At 39.7% G+C, this 24473-nt stretch overlaps 1 protein-coding gene across 2 annotated transcripts in view; it reads left to right on the top strand.

Moving 5' to 3' along the window:
• Positions 1-23341, top strand: part of THBS3 (thrombospondin 3) — a 948644-nt gene extending 925303 nt beyond the window's left edge. For both annotated transcript variants that reach the window (XM_044080201.1, XM_044080202.1), the window contains exon 23: positions 18045-23341. In XM_044080201.1, the coding sequence (XP_043936136.1) occupies positions 18045-18100 (56 nt within the window). In that variant the 3' untranslated portion in view covers positions 18101-23341. The remainder of the gene's footprint in view (positions 1-18044) is intronic.
• Positions 23342-24473: the final 1132 nt, after the last annotated feature.

Raw genomic sequence — 24473 nt, 5'->3', positions numbered from 1 at the left:
TCAAAAATAGATTGCAGGAAATGTTTAGTGTCTTTAAGGACAGTGGGTGCTTTCTCTAGAATTGGTCTAATTGACTTCTCAACATATACAGACATTGATTCTGTCAGCCACCCTCTCCCTGACACATTGGGTCTCATTGGTGGCCTATTGTGATCTTTATGAACTGTAGGCAGTCCATGTATCAAAGGAACAAGTAGAGACTCGATGTACAGATAGTCATACAACTCTCAATTAATACAGCTGCTCAATAAACAATCAAGCAATTCACTGTGTACGCTACTGATCATCCTGTCAACATCCATGCATGAGATGACAGTATATGTGCTGTTGTCAGACAAGAGCATATGCATAGTCTCAATGTAAAAGTCTGTGTCCATAACCACCACCGTGCCTCCTTTATCGTCAGGTCGTATGGTAAAACTGTTTTCTCCTTGTAGCTGGCTAATAGCTAAAACTTCTTCTTGTGTTAAATTACCCATCCTAGTCTTACTATAGGTACCCATATTAGACAATAAATCAATTTCACACACTTTAGAAAACGTTTCAAGGAGATGATGAAGCTTACATATAATTACAGTAGGTTTTTAACACATTGCCTATCTGAGCCCTTGACAAACATTAATCTAAGCTTTGTATCTCTAACAAAACACTTCAAATTCAATACAGTATCACAAAAGTCACCTTTCTTTGTGGAATGAATGCATGTTCTCTCTCTAGGAGGGTTATCTGTGGTGCAGTTAACTGAACCAAATAAATATTCCAAATCAACGAACCTTGTTCTGATCCCATGCGCATTTGATTGTAGGATAATTATGTTCTTCCGCTAAAGCTTTGCATTGTTTTCTCCCCCATCTCTGCGAATGCTGGGTGGTTAAGGTGTCCCTGATGGGAAGAGGGAGCATAGGAAAAACCAAAAGCAAGTAGATGGCTTAGACAATATAGTTTTCCTCCTCACATCCTTGGCTACTGAAGATGACTCTATGCTGGATGTGATAGGAGGATCCTCCTTATGTGTAAGCACATTGGTGTTGCTGTCAATGGTCTTACTCAGACTAAAAACATGATCTACTGCACATGACATAGGGGTAACCTCAGAGGGTGCCTCAGCAGTAGATGAATGCACTCTCTCGAGGCACTCCTAAAAATGGAGAACATCGATATCTGTGCAGTAACTGAGACCTGGTTCAAAGCTCCAGAGAGCACCCCTGCAATACCAGGCTACAAATCTTACCACACTTTTCGGCCACCAAAGCAGGACCGAAACACTAAAGGTGGAGGAGTGTCAATATTCACCAAGGATATTCACACCACCAGGCTAGTTGCCCAACACAATGCGTCTGAAATTCTCCAGGTGCAACTAACACTACGTAAGACTGCAATCCAAATTGTAGCTTGCTACAGATCCCCCACCATACCCCAAGATTCTCACTACACCTTTCTACACATACTGGAAAATATTAAGATAGAACCAAACACCCTAATACTGGGTGATTTTAACTACCCTGCCATTAACTGGGAAAGCTACTCATGTACCAACACCTTTGCCCAACGGTTCTTGGAATTCATAAATTCCAATGCCCTGGATCAACTAATCCATAGTCCCACCAGGGGCTCCAATATCCTAGACCTGGTCATTACCAACATGGGAAATCGATGCTCCACACCTATGGTCACCTCTCCTCTAGTCACGCCTGACCATAAGCTAATCACCCTTAACATTCACATCCCACCCCCCACGCCCAGCCCCAGTAAGGAAACCTCCATAAAAAACTTCTCTAAAGCCAACTTCATGCTACTCAAGTCAGAAGTGACAAACTTCATGACACCCATGCAGACGGAGCTGAATGTTCAACTGCTGAATCTTACACTAAGGCACTGTACGAGCACATCCACTCATGCATAAATCGTGCCATCCCAAATAGAACCAAGATGCTCTCATCCAAAAAAAAGAAGCCAATCTGGTGGTCCCCTGCCATAAACAAACTTTACAACAAAAGGAAGAAACTGTTGCAGAAAAGAGGAAAATCCCAGGATGCAAAACTTCCTTACCAGCCTCAGTAAGAAACTGAGATCCCTCATAAAATCCTCCAAAGCTAGTTACAAAAATAAAATTGCCAAAGATTCCAAAGACAACAACAAGGCATTCTATAACTATGTCAAGAATCTAAATGGCAATGCTCAGATCTGCTCTGAGCTAAAACAGAATGGCATTAAATATACTGATCCCAAGGATATTGCCAGTATCCTGGCAGATCGATTCAGTGCCAACTTCACCCCTCTCACCCCCTAAATGGCCCATCTCAATACCGGAAGATTGCCAAATTCCGGTAATAACGGCCACACAGGTAAAAAACGTACTCTCCAAAGCTAAGAATACAGCATTCATGGGACCAGATGACATCCCGGGCTGTGTACTACATGAACTACAATATGAACTGGCACCTCACCTAAGTGTTATGCTTAATCATAGCCTCACCTCAGGTTTCGTGCCCACTGAGTGGCGCACAGCTACAGTTATCCCACTGCACAAGGGGGGATCCACCTTGGATCCCAGAAACTACTGTCCCATCAGTCTGACAAGCCTTATCTGCAAGGCCATGGAGCTTATTATCACGGAACTTATAAACAAAGACATTGGCAACCTTCAAACACTGGACCCCAACCAGTTTGGGTTCGTGAAGGGCCGATCTTGTCTCCTGAACTTGATTGACTGCTTCGAATCAGTCTCCAGAGCCATGGACAAGGGTAAGGTGGTCCACACAGCCTGTCTAGACCTTGCCAAGGCCTTTGACACCATCCCCCACTCTGGAATCATAGATAAACTTACTAAGCTGGGCATTAATCCCTACGTCACCCAATGGGTTGCTAACTGGCTTACTGATAGAACCCACACTGTAAAAGTAGCAGACTCCAAATCCAGCTCCAGACAAGTGACAAGTGGAGTACCTCAGGGTTCAGTCCTGGGACCGCTCTTGTTTGGCATCTACTTCTCTGAAGTACAAGCCAACACTAAGGGACTCTGGATAACAAAGTTTGCAGATGACTGCAAACTAGGAGCCATTATTGAATCCCCAAATGATGTGGATACTCTACAAAAGGGCCTGACAGAAACAGATGCTTGGTGCCAGAGCCATGGGCTCAAGCTCAATGTCAAGAAATGTATAGTTATCCCCTTTGGGAAAAAACATGTATCAGTGAATTACCATATAGGTGGCAGTACACTAAACTCCGAAAGTTTGATAAGAGACTTAGGGACACAGGTGGACAGTGGTCTCACCTTCGATAACCACATCGCCACAACAGTCAGGAAATCCTTCTATGTGGCACACCTCATCACTAAGGGCTTTTCATCCAGAAAAAAGGAGGTCATTGTCCCACTGTACTCATCCCTCATTAGACCCATTATAGAATACAATGCCCTGTTTGGTATGTACCTCTCAAGACATCTGCAACAACTGGAAAGGCCACAGAAATACCTCACTAAAAGAATCACAGGCCTAAAGCAGATGCCCTACGCTGACCGCTTTAAAAAACTCCAGCTATACTCTGTCGCATATCGTCTACTCAGAGGCGATCTTTGCTTAACATACAAGGCCATGTCAAACCCAGAGCTGTTGGACATGCTACACTTAAAGAAATCCCAATCCCTCAGAGCCACATGCTCCAGGGATCTAAACCTTGTCATCACAATAAACAAAACATGCTGGAGGGATAGGTTCCTGACCCAGAGACTCCCCAGACTCTGGAATAGATTGCCCATACATGTCAAGCAGAGTGCCTCTTTGGTCCTCTTCAAAAGGAACCTTGACGATTGGATGGGAGAAAGGAAATTCACCCTGGGGATCACGTCAGTCGCCCTGCTAGACAGGGGTCCAGGGAAGTAAATAGTGTGGGAAGAAATAGCCAGGGAATTGTTATGGCTAGGCTTGTATAGGCCCTAGGGCTGATAGCCTAGTACCAACCTATGAACCTATGTAGCAGTAGCCACTGAACTCTTAGGCCAAGAAAACACTTTACCATGTTGAAAGTCCAAGATGTCTCAGCTCAACTTCTTCTTCTGCATCATGAGCTCGTTGTCAAAGATAGTGACAGTATTCATTAAATCATCAATGGCTGGCAAAGCAGTCTAAGCAGGAAAACTTTTCTGTAGCAACCGAGTCAGTTCCATATCATCATTAAATAAGGAATCTTCCACAGGTCTATAAAAAATTTATCAGTAACCTGATATAGCTAAAGCTCAAGTCAAGACTGAGCTTTTGTCACTTGACCAATAGTTCAGGGTACAAATTGCCATAAGCAGGCATCTTGATAATCCTTAGACCACGGGAAATGACATTAAAATGTATGCTGTATGCATGCTTCGAAGTAGAGACTCTGCCATTGGAGCCTCTTTAATCTAAAAGGTTCTTCTCAAATTCCTTCAGTGCCAAAAACTTCTCTATCATAATCAGCAGCTACAATTTCCATATTTGTCTTATTAATGTTGCATGTAAGCAAGGGATTACCTTCTAAGCAAACAGATTTCACAAACTGTTTTTGTTGCTTTCATGGACAAGCAATATCAGTCCTCTTCGGATCCTATATCAACTCAATGTTTGTAAATCCTTCAGCCATGCCCCAACCATTGCAGAAAAACAAGTAAAATGACAAACAAACCAATGAGTAGAGAAAAAGGTGCACCTCAATAAAGCAAATAGAACCAATAAACGAACAAGAGATGCACCACATGACTGAAAAACAAGTAGAACTTGTATTTGATAAGCACTTTCACATCTAAGATGCTTCATCAGATCCTAAAAGTAAAACACATAAAAACATTTAAATAACACACATTAAATGCAAACCAGCCAATCCTATTACCTATGACCTCATGATTTTAAATGAGGCTTCAAGGAAACCGCTGTGAACTGCTCACCTCCCATCTTACTTTCTAGTGCTCTGCATAGCCATTAATCAATCACCCTCTCCAGAACGTTCATGCAGTGTGACAGGAATTTGACACCTCTGTACTGCCCACAGTTGTGACTGTCCCCTTTGTTCATGTACCCTGGCACAAGTATGCTTATTCTCCAGTCATCTGGGATATAGCTTTCCCTCTTCACTGCTATGACTACCCTTGTGGCCATTTCTCCCCTATCTCACCCAGCATCTTTATCATGTCTGCTATGACCCCATCTGAGCCGGTTGATCTCCCTGACATTTTCCTTAGTACTGTTCTTGTTCTTTTAGGGTGGGCTCCTCTTCTTTTCTTATGTTAGGCTGTGTCTAGGGCAGTACAGCTTTTGTGGGGTTTTCTTCATTTGGAAGCTACTGGAACTTCTCCTTCCATCTGCCTTTAATGTCCTGTAGGCTGGTGAGCAGGTTGTTACTGGCATCCCTTATGAAGGGTGTCTGACTGTCTTCTTTATCTTTCTGTCTTTGCCTTGAAACCTGATATGGTTTCTTTGTGCCACCTACTGAGTCACTTTCCAGAAGCTGGTAGAATGCCTCCAATGCCCTGTTCTTTGCTGCTGCAACTCCTTTCTTCGCTTCTTTGTTAGCCACCTAATATTCCTTCCTAGCCTGGGCTGTCTTTTCTGTCTCCCACTTTTTCCTGTATTCCTTCTTTCTTTTGATGACTTCCTGGACTTCTGCATTCCATGACCAGCTTTCCCTATGTAGCTTATTTTCATACCTGGCTCGGCCATATATATGTTCTGTAGTCCAAACATATGCTGTTTTGAGGCGTTGTCATTCTTTAACTCCACCTATTTCCTCCTCCTCTTCTTGAGTTGCTAGAGCTCTACATAATTCCTTGAACTGTTGTGCTTTCTCTCCAGTCAATTTCCAGGTATTTAGCCTGGTCTCTGTTGACCTTAGAGCCTTTTCTGACAACTGCTTGCAGCTGATTGTGGCAACCAGTGGTTTATGTTGTGAGCTGATTGTTTCCCTGTAATCTTTGCAATCACTGGTTCTACCCCATTGTCTACTTGAGTTGCATGCTGGGCACTCTTGTATGTTATCTTGTGACTGTCTCTCTTTATGAACCATCTACTATCAAGCCATTGGTCTCTCCTTCTTTATTCCTTTTGTCCCACCCATGTGGACCAAGGCAGTCCTCATATCCTGTTCTGTCTGTCTCGATATGTGCATTCAAGTCACCCATTGTCAACACCAATTCATGTTTTCCTGCTTTAATTAGAAGGCCCTGCAACTGCTGTCTGAATGCACTCTTTTCATCACTATCACAACCCTGCTGTGGGGCATGGGCTGAGATTATGAATACTCCCCTATCAATACACTGGAGTCTGATTGCCATGAGTCTGCCACTAATTATGATGACATACCTTACTGCCTTCTGAAGCCTGTCTCTCACCACAATTCCCACACCATTTCTAGCCTGTCCTGCTCATGAGTAGTAGACTCTGGATCCAAGCCAGGTGGCTTTGCTGCACTGCCTTTACATCTTGTCTCCTGGACACATAGGATGTCCACAACAGCCAGCACACAATCTTCAGTAGAAAATAGTACTCCAAACCATATTCCTTCTAGGCTTTTATTTTCACATTACTTATACCTTCTTGCATACCGGTTTTGACTATCCAGCCTTCTTCAGTGCATCCGGTATGCAAGAAGGTGAAAGTAATGTGAAAGTAAAAGCCTAGAAGGAATACGGTTCCTATTTTTTATTGAAGATTGTGTGCTGGCTGTTGTGGGTTTGTGCTTCATTTGGTTTCACAGCTGTTGTACCTAGCCACACCTGTGTGGATCAGTGGTTTTACATAGGATGTCCAGTCTCTTCTGTACCATGATGTCATCCACTTCCAAGCTCCAGCCTGTCAGTGAATCTACACTGAGTGTTACAATTGCTTGGCAAGCTGATTGGTTTTACATCCAGCTTTTGCTCAACAGAGCTATCGCAGGTAACACAGGCTGGGCAACTGGATGCTGGCTGGCCAGTAGCTTATTGACCCAGGGCTGCTGGACTTTATAGCAGGCACACACTGGCCAACAGGGCACATACACCCCTGCCATCGTTAGCATGGGTCCCTGGCATAGGTTGGAGTAGGCCAGGTCCTCAACCCACTTATCCCCAGTAACTACCCATTCCCATTTTGGAGACATTGGTCAATACGACTGAATCACCTAGAGACATATTTTACACTGGCAAGTGGCTAGCTCTACCACAGCACACAGTCTGTGATTCATGTTTTCCTATCTTGAGGATACAATGCAGCACAGTAGATGCCTAAAGCAGTTGGTCTATACAGCTCTTCCCCCTATAAGGCACCATGTAGAGTCTGTGCTGCTACCCACAGCTTCATTCATTGGTGAGTTTGAGAAGGAAATACTCATCATGTTTCTCAGAGGTGGGAGAAACCCACAGCAACACAGGGAGAACATGCAGGCTCCAAACAGTGATATTTCAGTAGCTTGCAATAATAGCTTCACTCAAACCACATATGGTGAGCTGATCTGCACTGTATTACTCTGTATGTTACTACCTTTAATTTGCAATTTAAAATATAAAGGACATCATAAGGGTTATAAAGGACCTAATTTAGCATCCTTGATAATGTGAATGCTGATAAACCAAACCATCCTATTATTTTTTAATGCTAGGAATTGTACAACTTGTCATATCAGTATGACAAACTGGATGTATGACTGAAAGTATTAAAATACCTGCTATAGTGACCTTAAGATTGACTGAGGTGAGGTAACTAAGCTACAAATTCTTACCAGACATAGTAAAAATACATTTCTGATTAAGACAGATGATTGTACCCTTTGCCATAATTATAAAGACCCAGTCCAGGATTCACAGAATAGACTGAGTCTAACTGCACCTTGTGCTGGAAATATACAAAGAATAAGGAGGAATCCTCCTATGCACAGCAATTGTGGACCATGCAGGCACTAAGATAAGGATATAGATACATATGAGTCATTTCAAAGGTAAGTTGGCTGTAAGGTGCTTTCTGCACAACTGATGAAACCGGATATGTTATGCAAAACCTTTATGAGGCTTATATAATATTCTATGAGTATATGTCTTCACTGCAGTAAAAGATATGGAACACTTGTCAGTAAATTATATAAATCAGTATCTTGTAAACTACCAGAAGAATATAGTTCTTTTCACTGAATACACTCAGAGGTGACATCAAAGGTTCTAACATAACCAGCTGTCAGATATAATATGGACTTTCATAGGAAGATTTGTATATATTTTATTAGCTCCTAAAGGGGTAACTCTGTGACACTGTATGCTTCCTCCACTTCTTCCCTAAAATTTCAACATTCATGTATATTTTTATCCATACCAGCTAACTGTCACACCTGCACTAGGTCAGACATATTCATTTCCTTTACCCAGGAGTTTCAGCTACTATCAAGGAGAGAGCTGTTGGGGGGTGGGTACACCATTCAGAGAGCCATGAAGCTACTGTCCAGCATCCTGGTAGTAAAGGTATGTATAATAGCCTAACTCCATCACCTGTGTGAGGGGAATGGGTAATCCTTGTCACTGGGGAGGTCCATAATGCCTTCTCCATGTGGGTGCATACTCCCGCACAACCATTATGAACATTATTGCCCATTGGAGGTGTGGTGAGCCTAAATCTCACATCCAGGCTATGAATCTGCATTCTAGCCCTCCTCTGAAGGAGCCTATGTAGTAGACACCCTTCCCACCCCTCCAGGATGGGCATGCCCAGCCTCCCAGCCACCAATGTCAAGCACCTAGCAGTTACTCTAACCTGGGTCACCTGTGCGATCCTCAGGGCTTTATCCCTGTGCTCTACCATTGCTAGTTCCTGATATTCATACATTTTTCATATGAAATAATACATTTGATAAACTGTAGCCCTACATAGGGGAACAAAGCTATCAAGTTGTAATAATAATATTAATAGCTTGACATTTAAGACAACAGTTAATTTGCTGTAAAGTTGTAATGACTATAGTAACAAAACATCAATCAAGCCCCAAAGTGTGGAATTAATGTAAACACTCCAATTACATGAAAATGGTAGCTATAAGGAAGCAAGTCATCCAGGACCAGTCATTTTTAACACACACTCATTAACGTATTGACTGGTGTGATTCATTATTGCATCGCTCAGGACGATTTAGTACTTAGCACAGCTCATCCGACACCTTGAGAGTCTTGCCAGAGGAAGAGTATTAAAATAATATTTGGCATATACTGGTAGATCATAAATATGTATTAGGAACCATCATGCAGTTTGTAACAGTAACATACTACCACCATATTGCATCATCAATAGCAGTTTATCCTTTAAGAAATAAAATTAACATATTCCACATATGGAGAAACTTGAATGAACCATGTGTACTTTATAGTCACCAGGATAAAATTTATCAGCTGATAGAGCCTTTCCTGAAAAAAAATGAAGTGTACCTCTGCAGAACTAACCAACTCAAACAGCATCATTAAGTTATATCAGAATCACATTTATTGGCCAAGTATCCACCCATGCAAGGAATTTGACTCCGGTTTCAGTGACTGTCCCATGTATGAATTACATAAATTACATACATAGAACTATTAAGAACAACACAAACAACATGCATGCAACTATTAAGAACAGGACAAAAAAGTAAATATACATATACATACAAGGTGCAAAGGGCAACTCAGCGCAAGAAATTGTGAAATAAACTCTAAAAAAAAAAAGTATTAACAATATGTAAACAATACTGCAGAATCCTCAGAGACTTGGAAAAAAGAATACCCCAACCTAATAAGCTGAGTTAACCGTTTATGAACTTGATGGCCTGTGGCAAAAAAAACTGTTCTTGTATCTGCTTGATTTGGTGCATATTAATCTATAATGCCAGGCTGATGGTAATAGTTCAAAAAGATGGTGGCCTGGATGTGAAGGGTCAGTGATGATCTTCCCTGCCCTTTTCGTGACTCTGGAATAGTACAGGTCCTGTAAGGAGGGCAAACTAGCACCAATGATATTTTCATCAGACCTGACTATTCGATGTAACCTATTTTTGTCATGATTAGACAGAGATCCAAACCACACTATTATGGATGAGCTGAGAACAGACTTAATGACTGCTGTATAGAGCTGAACCAAAAGTTCATGTGGAAGGTTGAACTTCCTCAGCTGTCGTAGAAAGTACATTCGCTGTTGTGCCCTTTTTATGATGGACCCTACATTGGTCTCCCACTTCAAGTCCTGGGAGATTATAGAGCCCAAAAACATGAAGGATTCCAAAACTGACACAGCAATATTAAATATAAAGAGGGAGATAATATTGTAGTACCACTCTTAAAGTCCACTGTCTTCTCCACAGTTTTAAGAGTGTTCAGTTCCAGATTATTCTGACTACACCAAAGGGCTAGTTGCTCAACCTCCCATCTGTATGCAGACTCATCACCATTTCTGATGAGCCGTATGATAGTTGAGGTTGAATGGTTTGTTTAAACCCTTATTGAAGAAAGATGTGAGGGATGCTTTACCTGTTTTTGGAATTAAACCTGATGCATTAAATTCTGAGGTTGGAGAGAATATTATGGGGGATAATATGGCCGGAGATGTTGGGTCAACCATTGTACCGGATGGTTCAATTTCACTAGATCAAAACACAGAGAAATTGAGTTTTATTACTACATTTTCTTTGGATGCCCCACTTTTAAGATCTATTCTTATGAAGAATTGGTGCTTTTTGACTGAGGATAGCACTATTCCTAAACGTGTGGGTGATTCACCTAAAGTGCTCTTTAGGAAAGGCAGGAACATAAAATGCATCTTGGAAAATCAGACCCCTAAATCACACTTACCAGATAATGGTATGTTTAAATGTAAAGCTTGTAGGTGGTGCAAACACATTAATGTCAGGAATTCCTTCACAATAGCTGGAAGGAAATATAACATTAAGGGTAAATTCAATTGTAATTCAAAGGGGGTTGTTTGTTTGAGTACCTGCACCTTATGTGGGGTCTTTTATGTTGGGAAAACTGAGAGAACCCTTAAGAACAGAATTTATGAACATCTGTACGCTATTGAAAATTTGAATTTAAATAATGCTTTAGCTAGGCACATTAAAGATCATCCTGAGCATAGGTTTGTCTTTCTTGTTATAGATAAAATGTATGAAAATAATAGGGGTGGGCCAGTTTCTTTGAAGCTGGATGAAAAGGAATTAATGTGGCAACTTAAATTGAATGCCCTGGTCTTCCCTGGCCTTAATGATTCTGTTTCTATTGGAAGCACCTTAAAAACGAGGGCTTTAAAAAGATAAAAAAAATAATGTGAATTTATGAATTCATGCATTAACATTGGTTTGTAACATTTTTTATGTATTTGCAAATTATGTTTATATTTATGTAAGGCATGGTTTGATATTTGTACTGATGTAGGTTTTATAGTATGAATATGAGTGTACTTATGCAAAGTCTGGTTCATGGCTCTTTAAATGTGAGTCTGATTTTTAATTGATTAATTGGTGATGTCAATTAATTTTTGCCTATTTGAGGATGTATTATGCTTTGTGTGATTTGTCTGATGAAGTTTGCATATTTTGAGTAAACGAAAGTGCTAAAAAATACGATATTCTGTGCCTACAGTGTGGTTCTTTATTTCAGTTTATTTGTTTGTTTGTGTCTTTCGGCTTTTCCTGGTTAGGGGTCGCCACAGCGGAACTCCGGTCAGCTAATGATTGGCAGTAGATTTTTACATGCCGAGTTGCCAGCCCTGACACACAACTTTCAATGAAGGTAGGCCCATTCACGCATGTCTGCACACAGAAGACGCTCTAGCTGAGAATTGAACAGGACAACGTCTTACTGTGAGGCGACAACGTTACCTCAGCACCACCACCGCAAGCTCCATATGGTAATAACATTATAGAAGATTAAGGCAGACTGAAACAAACCCTGAATAAGTATTTAGTTTAACCCTTTGTTTGTTTAACATTTGTTAACTGGGTAAGTGAGCTGGTCCAAAGACTCCTTTAAAGCCACAATGTGGATGGAAATGCTGCACAGACAAATACAATGATACAAGTACAGCAAACATGAAATAGAAAATAGGTGCATAGGAATATACCATGCAGGCAGTCACAGGGATCATTAGATGCCTAACCACATTACACCTTTAAACAGACAAACTTAAAAACTCTTGCCACACTTTTCAGGTATTTAATAGAGCTCACCTCACAAATTAAGCAGGGCAGTACATAATAACTCTGGTGTAAAATTGTAAAATGAACCTTTTTATTACATCCCTATGCAGGGCTTAAACCATATACCATCTGTCACTGCCACCACTGCATCAGCACTCCTACTACTTATTAATACTTACAGTATTTGTAAATAAATAATAAACAGGACATGAAATAGTATAATACTTGTAAACAACAAATTTAACAGCTTGAACTGGAATATGCAACTCAAAAAGAAAGTAATGAAAGAATCATACTTTGAACAGGTCAACAAGTAATATACAAAACCATCGTAGAGCGTTACGTACATATCCTTTATTTACACCTGAACATATTTACAATGGAGTCAGATACAGTCATGTGGTATGTAGTGACTGTGTACTCAGCATGGGTTATTCTTGTTGTTTGCTCATTTATTTGCGATTGTATCAGCTCAGCAAGATCCTGCCCAGGTGCCCTGCAGAGTCCTACAGCACCAGAGAGAGACTAGAGAGACTTTGGAGTGTTTAAGTACAATTTATCTGCTTTTTCTTGCTGTTTGTTGTTAATTCTGCCTAAACGCTCAGTTTCTGGCATTTACTGATACTCAAAAAGCTCGTTTTTAACTGCATTTGTACTTATTTTCTGCCTGCACTTTAAAAAAGTCATTTTTGGCTTAAACTGCATTATTTAACTGTTATTGGCTTCAAACTAAAGTGCGACAGCAGTTTCTGTACTTTAAACATGTTTTTTTTCTGCTGTATCTGTTCTATTTTTGAAAAAGAAAAAAAAAGTCTTCCTATTTCCCATCTTTCTAAGCTAGAAAAGTCCGATTTTCAGATATTTGCTGGTACATGGACTGTGTTTAAGCTTCTGTGTTGCCCAAACCTTACGTGGATAGAAGGAAGTTACTGTCTTCACCAGTGAGAGTGGGGAGCTTTGAACAGCCTACCTGTCCTTGGAGGAGTGGTTTCAGCCCAGAAATTGTAGTTTTATTGGACATTTGGGCTAATTTCTATCTCTTTTATCTTTCTAATATAAAAAACGCATTTGCGCAGTTTTGCGCATAGTGCAGCGGCGGTTAGCTAGGGTTAAACTATCCCCGGCTCCACAGAGTCTGCTCTTCAGTTTTTCCCTTAGTACTAGCCAGTTCCTTCAGTTCTAGCACTCAAATCAGTGCCATTGGACTTGCACTTGCTTAAAAAAGTGACTGAAGCACTAATAATCTATAGTACTCGATCCCCAACATTTGTTTGTAGGGAACAGACAAATTACTCTCCCCCACCAGCTTAACAAGCCCAACATTTGTTTGTAGGGAACAGTCAAATTACTCTTCCCCCACCAGCTTAACAAGAAAAAAGTTCCTCAACCCATTCAAGCATGTCCAAAGACCAGTTCCCAGTGTATTCCCCTGTCCACCTGATGAATCTGGGCATTCTGAGGTAATAGTAGAGAAAAACTTTCGTCTACTTGTATCTGTTCCTGCCTTGCACCTGGTCCTACTTGCAGAGAGTTTTTTTCATGTGGTCTACAAGTTAAAATGTTTTTTTATACATGACAGGATACAGACCTGTAAGGAACTTCACAAGCACTTGATTTTGCACAGGTTACAAAGGGTATATTTTTATTGGATAATGACCTTACAAATGATTGGTTTTAGCAGCAACAGGTTTATATAAAAGCACTGATTTTTTAACAGAGGGTATTTGCATCTGAGGAAGGTGTACGAAAATGTATTTTGAAGTGGCAGCGTTAATGCAGCTTGTTTATTTGTTTTTATCGCTTGTACAGTGTAAATAAAATTGTTTGCCTTCATTTGGACTCGGGCCCTTATTTGGCACTCCAGCGAACCTTTGCATTGGTTTTGGTGTGGTTTTTGTTCGCTTTTCATCTCATCTCGCCTTGTAGTTTGCTACAGATCACCATCCCTGCCCCAAGACCCCCACTCCTCATTCCTCGAGGTACTGGAAAACATGAGGGTCCAACCAGACACCCTAATACTGGGTGATTTCAATTACCCAAACATCAACTGGGAAAACTACTCAAGCACTAATGTCTTTGCTCAATGCTTCCTGGAATAAATTAACTCAAATGCCCTGGACCAGCTTATCAACACCCCACAAGGGGCAACAATATACTAGACCTGGTCATCACCAACATGGGGGACAAGTGCTCCATACCCGAGGTACATTCCTTGTTAGTTAGCTCAGACCACAAACTCATCACCCTTGATATCCACATACCACCCTCTCCCCCCCAAGGAAACCACAGTGAAAAACTTCTCCAAAGCAAACTTTATGCTACTTAAGATGGAGGTGGCAAACTTCGTTACTCCCATGCAGAATGACAATTTGGTTGAATCTGCAGTAGCCTACACAAAAGCACTCTACAAGCACTTACATGAGTGCATGGACCGTGCTATCCCAAACAAAACCAAAACCCATTCCTCCAAAAAAAGGAAACCAGTCAGGTGGACCCCGGCCATAAACAAACTCTATAATAGAAGGAAGAAATTATTACAAAAAAGAGTAAAACCCCAGGAATGGAGGAGCTCCCTGACCACCTTTAGCAAAAAGCTAAGATCCCTTACAAAATCCTCAAAGGCGAGCTTTGAAAGAAAAATCACAACAGACACCAAAGACAACCACAAAGCATTTTTTAGCTATGTCAAGAAGCTAAATCGCAACTCTCAGATCTGCTCTGAGCTACAGCACAACAGTTCAACGTTCATGGAACCAACTGATATCGCCAATATACTGGCAGGTTCAGTGCAAACTTTACCCCACCCTCACCCCTTAAAGGGCCCATATCTATACCAGAAGATTGTGCTGCCCCCATAATCACAGACACCCAGGTGAAAATGGCACTTTCTAAAGCAAAAAACACAGCATCCATGGGACCAGACATCATCCCAGGCTGCGTGTTACACGAACTCCAAAACAAACTAATCCCTCACCTAAATAGCATGTTCAACCACAGCCTCACCTCAGGCTATGTTCCCACTGAGTGGCGCACGGCAATGGTTGTCCCACTTTACAAGGGAAGAGCCACCACTGACCCTGGGAACTATCACCCCATCAGCCTGATGAGCCTCGTCTGCAAGGCCATGGAGCGTATCATCATGGAACTCATAAACAACAACATTGGGAACCTACAAACCCTAGACCCTACCCAGTTAGGTTTCATAAAGGGCAGGTCATGTCTTCTAATCCTGGTTAACATTTTTCAGATGGTCACCAAAGCAATCGATGAGGGAAAGGTGGTCCACATGGCATACCTTGACCTTGCGAAAGCCTTTGATACCATTCCCCACTCTGGAATTATAGACAAACTCACTAACCTAAATATAAACCCCTACATTACAAGATGGGTTGCTAACTGGCTCTTGGACAGAACCCATACAGTGAAAATAGGAAATGCTATGTAAGCTCTCTGCAAACCATGGATTTTGCTGTAGAAGGGAACTGAGTAAATGTCAGGGAAATCCTACTAGGACAGCTGAACTTTATTTGGGGTTAATCAGAGTCTCTTTAATTGATGACAGGTGTGTACCCAGGAAGACTGAATGTTGTAATTAAATCAAAAGGTGCTTCAACAAAGTATTATTTTACAGGTATGCACATATGCAACCAGCTTATTGTATGTTTTTTATTTTTTATATTTTCCCGTAACAGATTTGTGTTTCAAATGAATTGCACAGGTTATAGGTCACATTAAAGGTGGGAAAAGTTTTGAAATGATTTATTGTGGTCTCATTTTTTATATCACAAAAATATGGCATTTTAACAAGGGTGTGTACAATTTTTATATCCACTGTGTATTTATGTATAATTTTGTATGTGATATTTGCATGTTATGTGCAGGCTGTTTGGCACAGAAATACAGAAAATAAATATTTTTTTAGGTTTTTCAGCAAAGGTAAATAAATTAAAATACAGCAGGACATCAGGACTAGGCAAAGGTCATTCATGTAGATGTCTATAAATGAGTGGTTTAACATATACGAAGATTCACCTTTTTGTTAATGAGTAAAAGAGACATAAATGTAATTTCTGGACATTTTTAACAAACCAATGTGAATGCATTTTAAAGCAACCATGATAAAATGGTACTGCTGGCACAAAAGTAGTTCACCATACAATATCTGTCAGAAAAAAGTACTTTTTAAATATACACACACTATATTTTTCTGAAAAGGGAAAAAAGTTGAATAATGTTCTTATACATTTGTATATATGTGCACATTATACGTGTTTGTATCTTTGCCTAGGTTTGTTTGGAAGCAATAAAGTACAGTGATTTCATTTTTATATGCTGCAACCATGGACTTGTATATATTCCATCCTAATCAAAGTCAGAATTTTATTTTGCTTAGAGTCTTATTTTTCCACCTTAACAAAAATAGTGGCTAAATATTCCCTTTTCTGGTTAATAGCTTGCTTTTGTTTTGCTCCCAGGTGGAAACTAGCAACAAGCATAAACTTAGTGTTCCTAGGTTCATAGGTACTAGGCTATCGGCCCTAGGGCCCATACAAGCCTAGCCAAAAAATGTACCCTGGCTTTCGCCACCCAAGAAAATTATTTTCCTGTGCCCCTGTCGAGCAGAGCCACAGAAGTGATCCCTGGGGTGAATTTCCCATTTCCCATACAATCATCAAGATTTTTCTTGAAGAGTGCTAATGAGGAGCTCTGTTTGACATAGATAGGTAGTCTGTTCTAGAGCATGGGAAGTCTCTGGGACAGGAATCTATCCCTCCAGCATGTTCTGTTTATTGTGGTGACAAGGTTTAGGTCCCTAGAGCGTGTAGCTTGGAGGGATTGGGATTTCTTTAAGTGGAGCATGTCCAACAGCTCTGGGTTTGACATAGCTTTGTATGTTAGACAGAGATCGCCCCTGAGTAGGCGATATGCGATGGAGTAAAGCTGTAGTTTTTTGAGACGGTCTGCATAGGGCATCTGTTTGAGGCCAGTAATCCTCTTTGTGAGGTATTTCTGTGGTCTTTCCAGTTGTTGTAGATGTCTTGTGAGGTACATACCAAAAGGGGAATTGTACTCTGTAATGGGTCGAATAAGTGATGAGTAGAGGGGAACAATGACCTCTTTTTTTCTGGATGAGAATCCTTTTGTGATGAGATGAGCCACGTAGAAGGATTTCCTCACCACTGTGGTGATGTGATTATCAAAGGAGAGACTACTGTCCACCTGTGTCCCAAGGTCTCTTATCACATTTTCGGCATTAACTAGACTACCAGCTATGTGGTAGTTCATGGGTACAGAGTTTTTACCAAAGGGGATGACAATACACTTTTTGGCATTGAGCTTCAGGCCATGGCTTTGACACCAGGTATCTGTCTCAGTGAGGCCCTTTTGTAGTTTGTCCACATCATTAGGAGTTTCGATTATGGCTCCTAGTTTGCAGTCATCTGCAAACTTTGTTAGCCAAAGACCTTCTGTGTTGACCTGCACTTCAGAGAAGTTTCTTCCGGTTAATAGTCCACCTTGTTCCCTTGTTTATTTAATGCTAAAGACACCAATTAAAAAAAAAGGATCATGCTGTTCTTTAATGTAAAGGACAGTGATAGCAGTCCTTTTATCATTTCTACAGACATTCTACTTACATATAAGACTGATTTAATAATATTATTAATAAATGCTTGTTTTCTGTTACCTCAATTGTAATGTCTTCTTTTAAGGTCGTTCTTGGTTAATTTTTATTTAAAGGGGGGTTTCCTAATTATTTTATTTCCATGTTCAGTTAAACAGATGATACATACAAATAAAGCTGTACCACGAATGTGAAATATAGAACAACTCTACACTATACTATTGATTTCAAGATGTTTTAGATTTTTATTAATTGTCCTTGCTATATTCCTCTACAGATACGATTCCCGAAGACTTTGAATCTTATCGAAAGACGATGCTGTTTGACTATTAAAAATGGACTCATGAAATCATAAGCTATATCAAAGAAAGAAATCAGAACACAGTACTGGAATATCTCATCTGCTCCATAAGAAGACAGCATATGGAGAACCTTTTGGAAATTTGTTTGTGGAAACTGCTTTTGGGAGAGACTGACAACTCCTCCTTGCTGCTCAAGCCAGAAAAGGTTCTCCATTACTCGGACTGGATTCATTTCCCTATTAAGCTATTTGAGGCTGTTCTCTGGTCTGCATAAATGATTTACTCCTACATGACTGTCTAGTGCCTACTGTTCATGTGGTATTTGTTTTTAATGTCATCTACATTTTGCTTGTAGTTGCTTAGTTCTCACACCACTGAAATATTTTGTAAGCACCCTGCTGGAACTGGTGATCATTACTTTTTTTTTCCTACTACAAATGACACAGTTTGACTGCCATTTACTTATCTGTTTAGATGATGGCCTTTCACATTAATTGACTGGAGTTTAATACATTGTATTCTTTTGGAGTATGCTGAGTAGTCTTTGCTTAGGTATCTATCTACAACCAGCCTGCAAAAACCAGAAACTTGAATAAATGCTAAGCATTTCTCATAAACAGAATCACAGCAAAAATAATATTCAGAAATGAGAAAAACTATTTAGTTCAAAACAAGCACTGTTTATGAGTTAGAGACATGTTTACTCTACCCACAATATGATAATGTAGAGTTTTCTGCAGTCAGAGGAATGGTCATAAAATGATATAGTAAGATTTTCTGGGAGAAGTTATTAGAGACTGAGATGCGATAGTAACTTGCCAATTCAGCAGAAAAAAGACCCCAACCTTTTCATCATTATATACTTAATGGAATTTTTCTCTCTCACTGGCTAGTTATGTCTAGTAGTCCAGTACTTCTTTCTGCCTGCTGCAAACAGTTGGAAGAGTGGGAGCTGCAGGCCATCCAGAAAATAACTGGCAAGTTGTATGTGCCATGTAGTCCTTATCTGCTATCAGAAATCTGTCTTTCCATGCTATCTGTGGCTGCTTACCTGTTTGCCATTACTGGGCAGGATGGTGCTTTAGTAGTTACGTTTTCTACCTCGTAATTCCAAGGTCTGGTGCACAGTACCGACCTCCAATCATTGCATTTGTGGAGTTTGCATGTTTTCCCTGTAGCTGGGTAAATTTGCTCTGGGTAGCCCACGTTCCTCAAATCTCAAAAAACATGCTGATTGGTTGCCTACTGCAATGTTTCTATATGTATTGTAGTTGCCATTGTCCTGTTATGGTCTAGGGCATGTTTGAAATGAGACCAATAAAAATCATTTCACTTACTTGATTAAGAAACAAACACATTAAAAACAAAAACCTTTTCTTTCCAGTTTTTTGTCCCTCTCTTTATCATAGATGTAGTAGTCAAACTAAAATGTTTATTTCCACTAGTTATTAAAGTAAAATCAATCTGTCTAACTCCATGTAACCAATATGATTCAGTACAAAAAAGAAATATATGCCCCATTTGTTCAGTGGTATATTTGCGCTATACAGAAAATGTACAAAACACTGGCTTTTACCCTGAAAGTAGAAACAGTGGAATAATGAACAGTAAATAATAATAAAAACTGAATTATACATTTTGATTCATTTCGTGGTAGAACTGCCTGGGCAGTGGGTAGATAAAGGGGACTTGGTGACATTAGTGCTGTCATCTGATTTACTCGAGTGGGCTGAAAAGGTTTCTTATGCACTGAGGACACGTGTATAACTGTTTAAACTGTTTTCTTAATTTTTCACAAAAGCACTGTTTGCAGTCATAACGATGAAACTTGTAAACCAAAGAAATGAAAACAGAAAATGTAAAGCAGTTAAATAGTTAAGAAAGTATCTTCTGCTGAAAACAACAAAGCAGCCCACAGACGACTAATGAGAAAGAAAAAAAAAATAGCTTTTTAAATTTTTTTATTTAACTAACTGGCAGCCATGAAAAATACACCAAGACAGGCATGACCCAGTTTAAATTATGTAAATATAAATAATGAGATCTTTAATGTAGTACATCTCATATCATTCACCAACAACTAGTTTGGTAGGGCAGCAAAAGTTTATACAGAGACCATGGAATGTAAGGTAAGGAAAGGTATTGGCAAATACACACAAGGCAATGTAAATTCATTGATACCTCATGCTGTTAGATGCTGGGAGACACATTAAGAAATAAGGAGGAACTGCAGGTACTTCCTTAAAAAGAGTTTGACCAAGTTTGCGTTTTGTAGGTCAGAGGAGGTTAGAGTACAATGTTATGGGTGAAGTGGGCAATTGCAACAGTAATCTAAAAGTAACTGAAGGCAAATTCTTTAATGCAGCAAACAGACACTATTTCTCAGGTTTAGAAGATGATATGTGGTTGAGATATGTTGCTGATGGACTGCGAAGGTAGAAAGCTTATATTTCACTTGATTTGAGAAGGCAAGATTATAGGATAACATGATTATGAGCATTGCAATAGATGTAAGGGTACAGCAGGCAAAACTAATAAAGGGTTAAAACAAGTAAAAGAGTGTGCTGTTTAAAAAGCACCTACGCGAAATGGAGGTTAGTGGGCAGAAGCAATGCATAGTTAGTATGCATAAGTCAAACTGATACTGTGATGCTTGAATCGTCATGTTTATTCACAATAGAGGACTGGTCAGTGGTGTTTTGGGAGACTTGTATGGCTAATGGAAAGTAGGATGAGCTGTAATGAAGAGGAGCAAATCTGACCATATTGTTATGTCAGGTATATCATGTCTACAAAGGGAAAATGAAGTGACTTCTTGTTGTAAGTAATTTACACTAGACAGTCAGTAAGAAGAAGAAGCATTCATCCAATATGTATGCAAAGTTTGGTAATGGCCATCCCTGTATTAATTTGGTAAACTGGCTATTAGAAGGTAACAAGGTAATGAGGACACATCTAGTGTGTGTGTGTGTGTGTGTGTGTGTGTGTGTGTGTGTGGGGGGGGTGACCTAGACAGTGCTTGCACAGCCCCAAATGTAGCATTAATTTTGCCTTGACACAGAGGCTACAGCTATTTTTGGAAATGCTTTTCTCTAATTAACTGACCTAAAACCAACACGAGTTAGCAAATCTCTCTGAAGTCTTGGCTGGTCCTGATGCATTGTTCTTCTTAAGGAGCACACAATGCATTAATCCGCATTCAATATACATGTCATATGTAGAGAGGACAGTGAGAAGGCGGTTTATAAAGGTCGGCAGAAGGAAATGACTGATTATTAAAATGGGCTGCACTACTTAAGGTGAAAAATGCTGGTGAAGTGGAGGTAGCAAACTACACTGAATGGCATTTATTAATGGGAAAGGAGGTGACTAAGAGGAATGTGGGAGCATTAGTAGTCTTAAGGATTTACGTTTGTATTTCAAAGAACAGGAAGTTAGGTGTACTGCTTGGACAGCAAAAATGGCTGTAGGCTTTTGCTTTTTAGAGGATATGTCCTGTGATAAGTCACTAGGATTAAATATTGGAATGTTAGTTTCTGAAAGCAGGCTATTATGAAGAGATAAAGCCTTATCCATACAGGTAACATAGACAACCTGGCTTGTACAAGTGAGTTTAGCAGTTTGCTGTTGATTGATCTTGAGCAGAAAAGATGATCATTTAAGGATTTAGTGCAGTAGTCCAACAAGATACCTTTCAGGCTTAACAGACTGAGGCTGTAAAGAGATATTAAGTATGTAGCAGAAAGAAGGTGATAGCTGATGTGGGCATGTGCAGACATACAAAGTGGGTCCTAGCTGTACTAGATCTAGAAGTGTTTTTGTATTAAAACCTGAATGAACACCGTAAGTGATGCAAATAAAGCCGAGATTACTATTACATAAATCAAGGGAGTTGGGTGTTATGGAATTTTTTAATGGAGAGAGTGGAAACTACCTGTAATATTTAAAGGTGATAAAGAGTGAGTTAGAGAATATTTAGTAATTAAAGTGTATCAGATCTCTATATTATTTTGCTGCAAGGTATACATATCGATGAACCATCATCTACTTTTCTGACAAAAAATTATTTTTGGTTTTAAAAAACATACTGGTCTTTGGTGAATTATATGAATCACTGTGATAGTGCTGAATATTAAGTTTTCATTTCAGTCTTTGGTGAATTATCCTAATCAGTGTAGCAGTGCAGAATATTGTTTCAAAGCTGTCAGATTTTAGCCCATGCACATAAGCTGCGTGATGCTGACAGTAAGAGCATCATTAACGACAAATGTATTATCTTGTGTTGATCGCAAATAGTCTAGCTTTATATGTTGAGATCAATTATGTCTGCAAAGCAGTACACTAAGCAATGCCATCTTTTTCTGAATCAGTAGAGTCAGGTACTCCTAATGTTATACAATTGATGGTACAGAACAAGTCTAAAGAAGGGTGCGTACTAGTTATGTACCTACTTAGGACAACGAGTCAAGCAGGAGATTCACAGAGCAGCCTTGTGCGACCTAATGCATCATTTATCCCAAATTTCTAGCAGTGATTCCTTTACCACACTCTTCTTGTATGCTGTTCTGGCTGGTACACCTCTGTTGTTTCATCTAAGGCATTAATTCCAAAAGCTTTGCTGTAAGCTACTCCAAGCTGTTCTCCTACAATGTTTGCAGTTGATTTAATTGATATGCCAAGCCAATTTTCGGGGAGTACCCAGAGAAAAAAAGCTCCTGACATTGTCCTGCATGCTATATAACAGAAAACAATTTTAAGTATTTATGATTACAGCAAAGTAAAAACAACAAACACTAGTGCCTCAAATGTAACACAAGAACACAATTAAACTAACTGAACTGTCCAGAAATGTCATGGCCATCAGGGTGCTAGAATTAGTAACCTGAGACATGTGATCAGTGGAGTCCACTGAACATGTTTGTAGACCATTTCTTCCAATAACTTGCGTGTTGTGCTGCAGTAGCATACCAGTCGTGATGCAGAAATCATTTAGCCAATCACACACTGTTTTACTTTGTATTTTACAGGACAGCAGGTGCTAAAGTGATGGAACATATTTATAAACAGAGCAGATGGTTGACTAAATGTTAATCTTGTAGAAAAACACCATGCTACAAAGAAGAACTAAAGTGGCTTGTAAATGGAAGGGAGAGAAAAAAATGCAGTTTTGCGTGCAATCAAATCTTAAAAGGATTTTGGATAAAATGTTTTAAAATATGCAATAATATGTGTCAAAATCAGAAGTGTGAAATAAAATATTTGTACCAAAGAATGTGTGTCTGCTCTCTGGTATTTTTGTTTATTTGCTGACAGGTCTTTCAATTTAAGACTAAAGATCTTTAGCTGTTATTTTCTAAGTCAGTTAGCAACTAAAGGCTGAGAATATCAACTGAATTTCATCCAGTCAGCTGTTCTGACCAACACATATCATGTATTTCTTTTTACCTGCATCTGTCTCTCACAAATGTAAAACAAAATATGTATTTGGAAAGTAGTATCAGTACTTATGATAAGTGTGATGCAATTGTTTATTTACCATTTATTGACTTGTAAGACAAAGCTGAAAAACATTTGCTTTTGTAAAACGTACTGAGAAAGATTAAGATGGTGGGTGAGATAAGAGGCAAACCATATGATCTGAGTTATGGTCTGTTGGCGAACTATGAGCTTTTTATTATACTGCAGAGGAAGTTATGCCATTTTAATGAAAATACAGTGTGTTTTTTATGTCAAATGAATAGCTGTCAACATTTAGCCAATGGCAGTGCAAGTCACTGTAGAAGCAGAGTATTTGTGCCACTTAACATCACAGGTTGGTAACATGCCAAAGCTGTCTACAGCTGGAGTGCCATCTTTTACTAGCTGGATGTTCTTCGTGTTTCACTATTGCAGTCATTACATTTGGGTAATCTGCTGGCAGGTTGCCCTCAGTCGGCCTGAATTCCAAAGTCTTGGGTCCTACGTTGGTTGCTGCTCTTCCATGACGTCAGTTCGTCAGGGGTATAAAACATGCAGCCGACACCATTTTCTTTTGCCTTTCTTGCCACGCAGTGCCCGAAGCAGAAGCATTTCGCAAGTGCCGGTCGGCCGACTACTGAAATATTCGAGTTTGAGTTTCAAAACCGAAGTCTTTACTAAAGCTAAGTACCCCGTTGGGGAAACTTTTTTCTTGCTTTTTACCAATGTCAGAAAAAGTTAATAATTGTATTACATGTGGGAAGCAAATTCCTCATAAGGATTTACATTTATACTGTATTCCTTGCCTAGGCCCTGATCACAACGTGACTGGCTGTCAGTTTTGTGCTAGATTTAACCAACGCACTATTAAGAGTCGGTATATTTTTGCATCAAAGTATTTTGGAAACAGATTTAACTACCCAGAAATGTCATTGGATAGCAATCCG

The sequence above is a fragment of the Protopterus annectens genome, chromosome 8.part0 (genome assembly GCF_019279795.1).
Source record: "Protopterus annectens isolate FY-2018-M chromosome 8.part0, PAN1.0, whole genome shotgun sequence".
Classification (NCBI taxonomy): domain Eukaryota; kingdom Metazoa; phylum Chordata; order Ceratodontiformes; family Protopteridae; genus Protopterus; species Protopterus annectens.
Note: the sequence above shows the minus strand (reverse complement) of the source record. Positions and strands in the feature narration are given on the sequence as shown.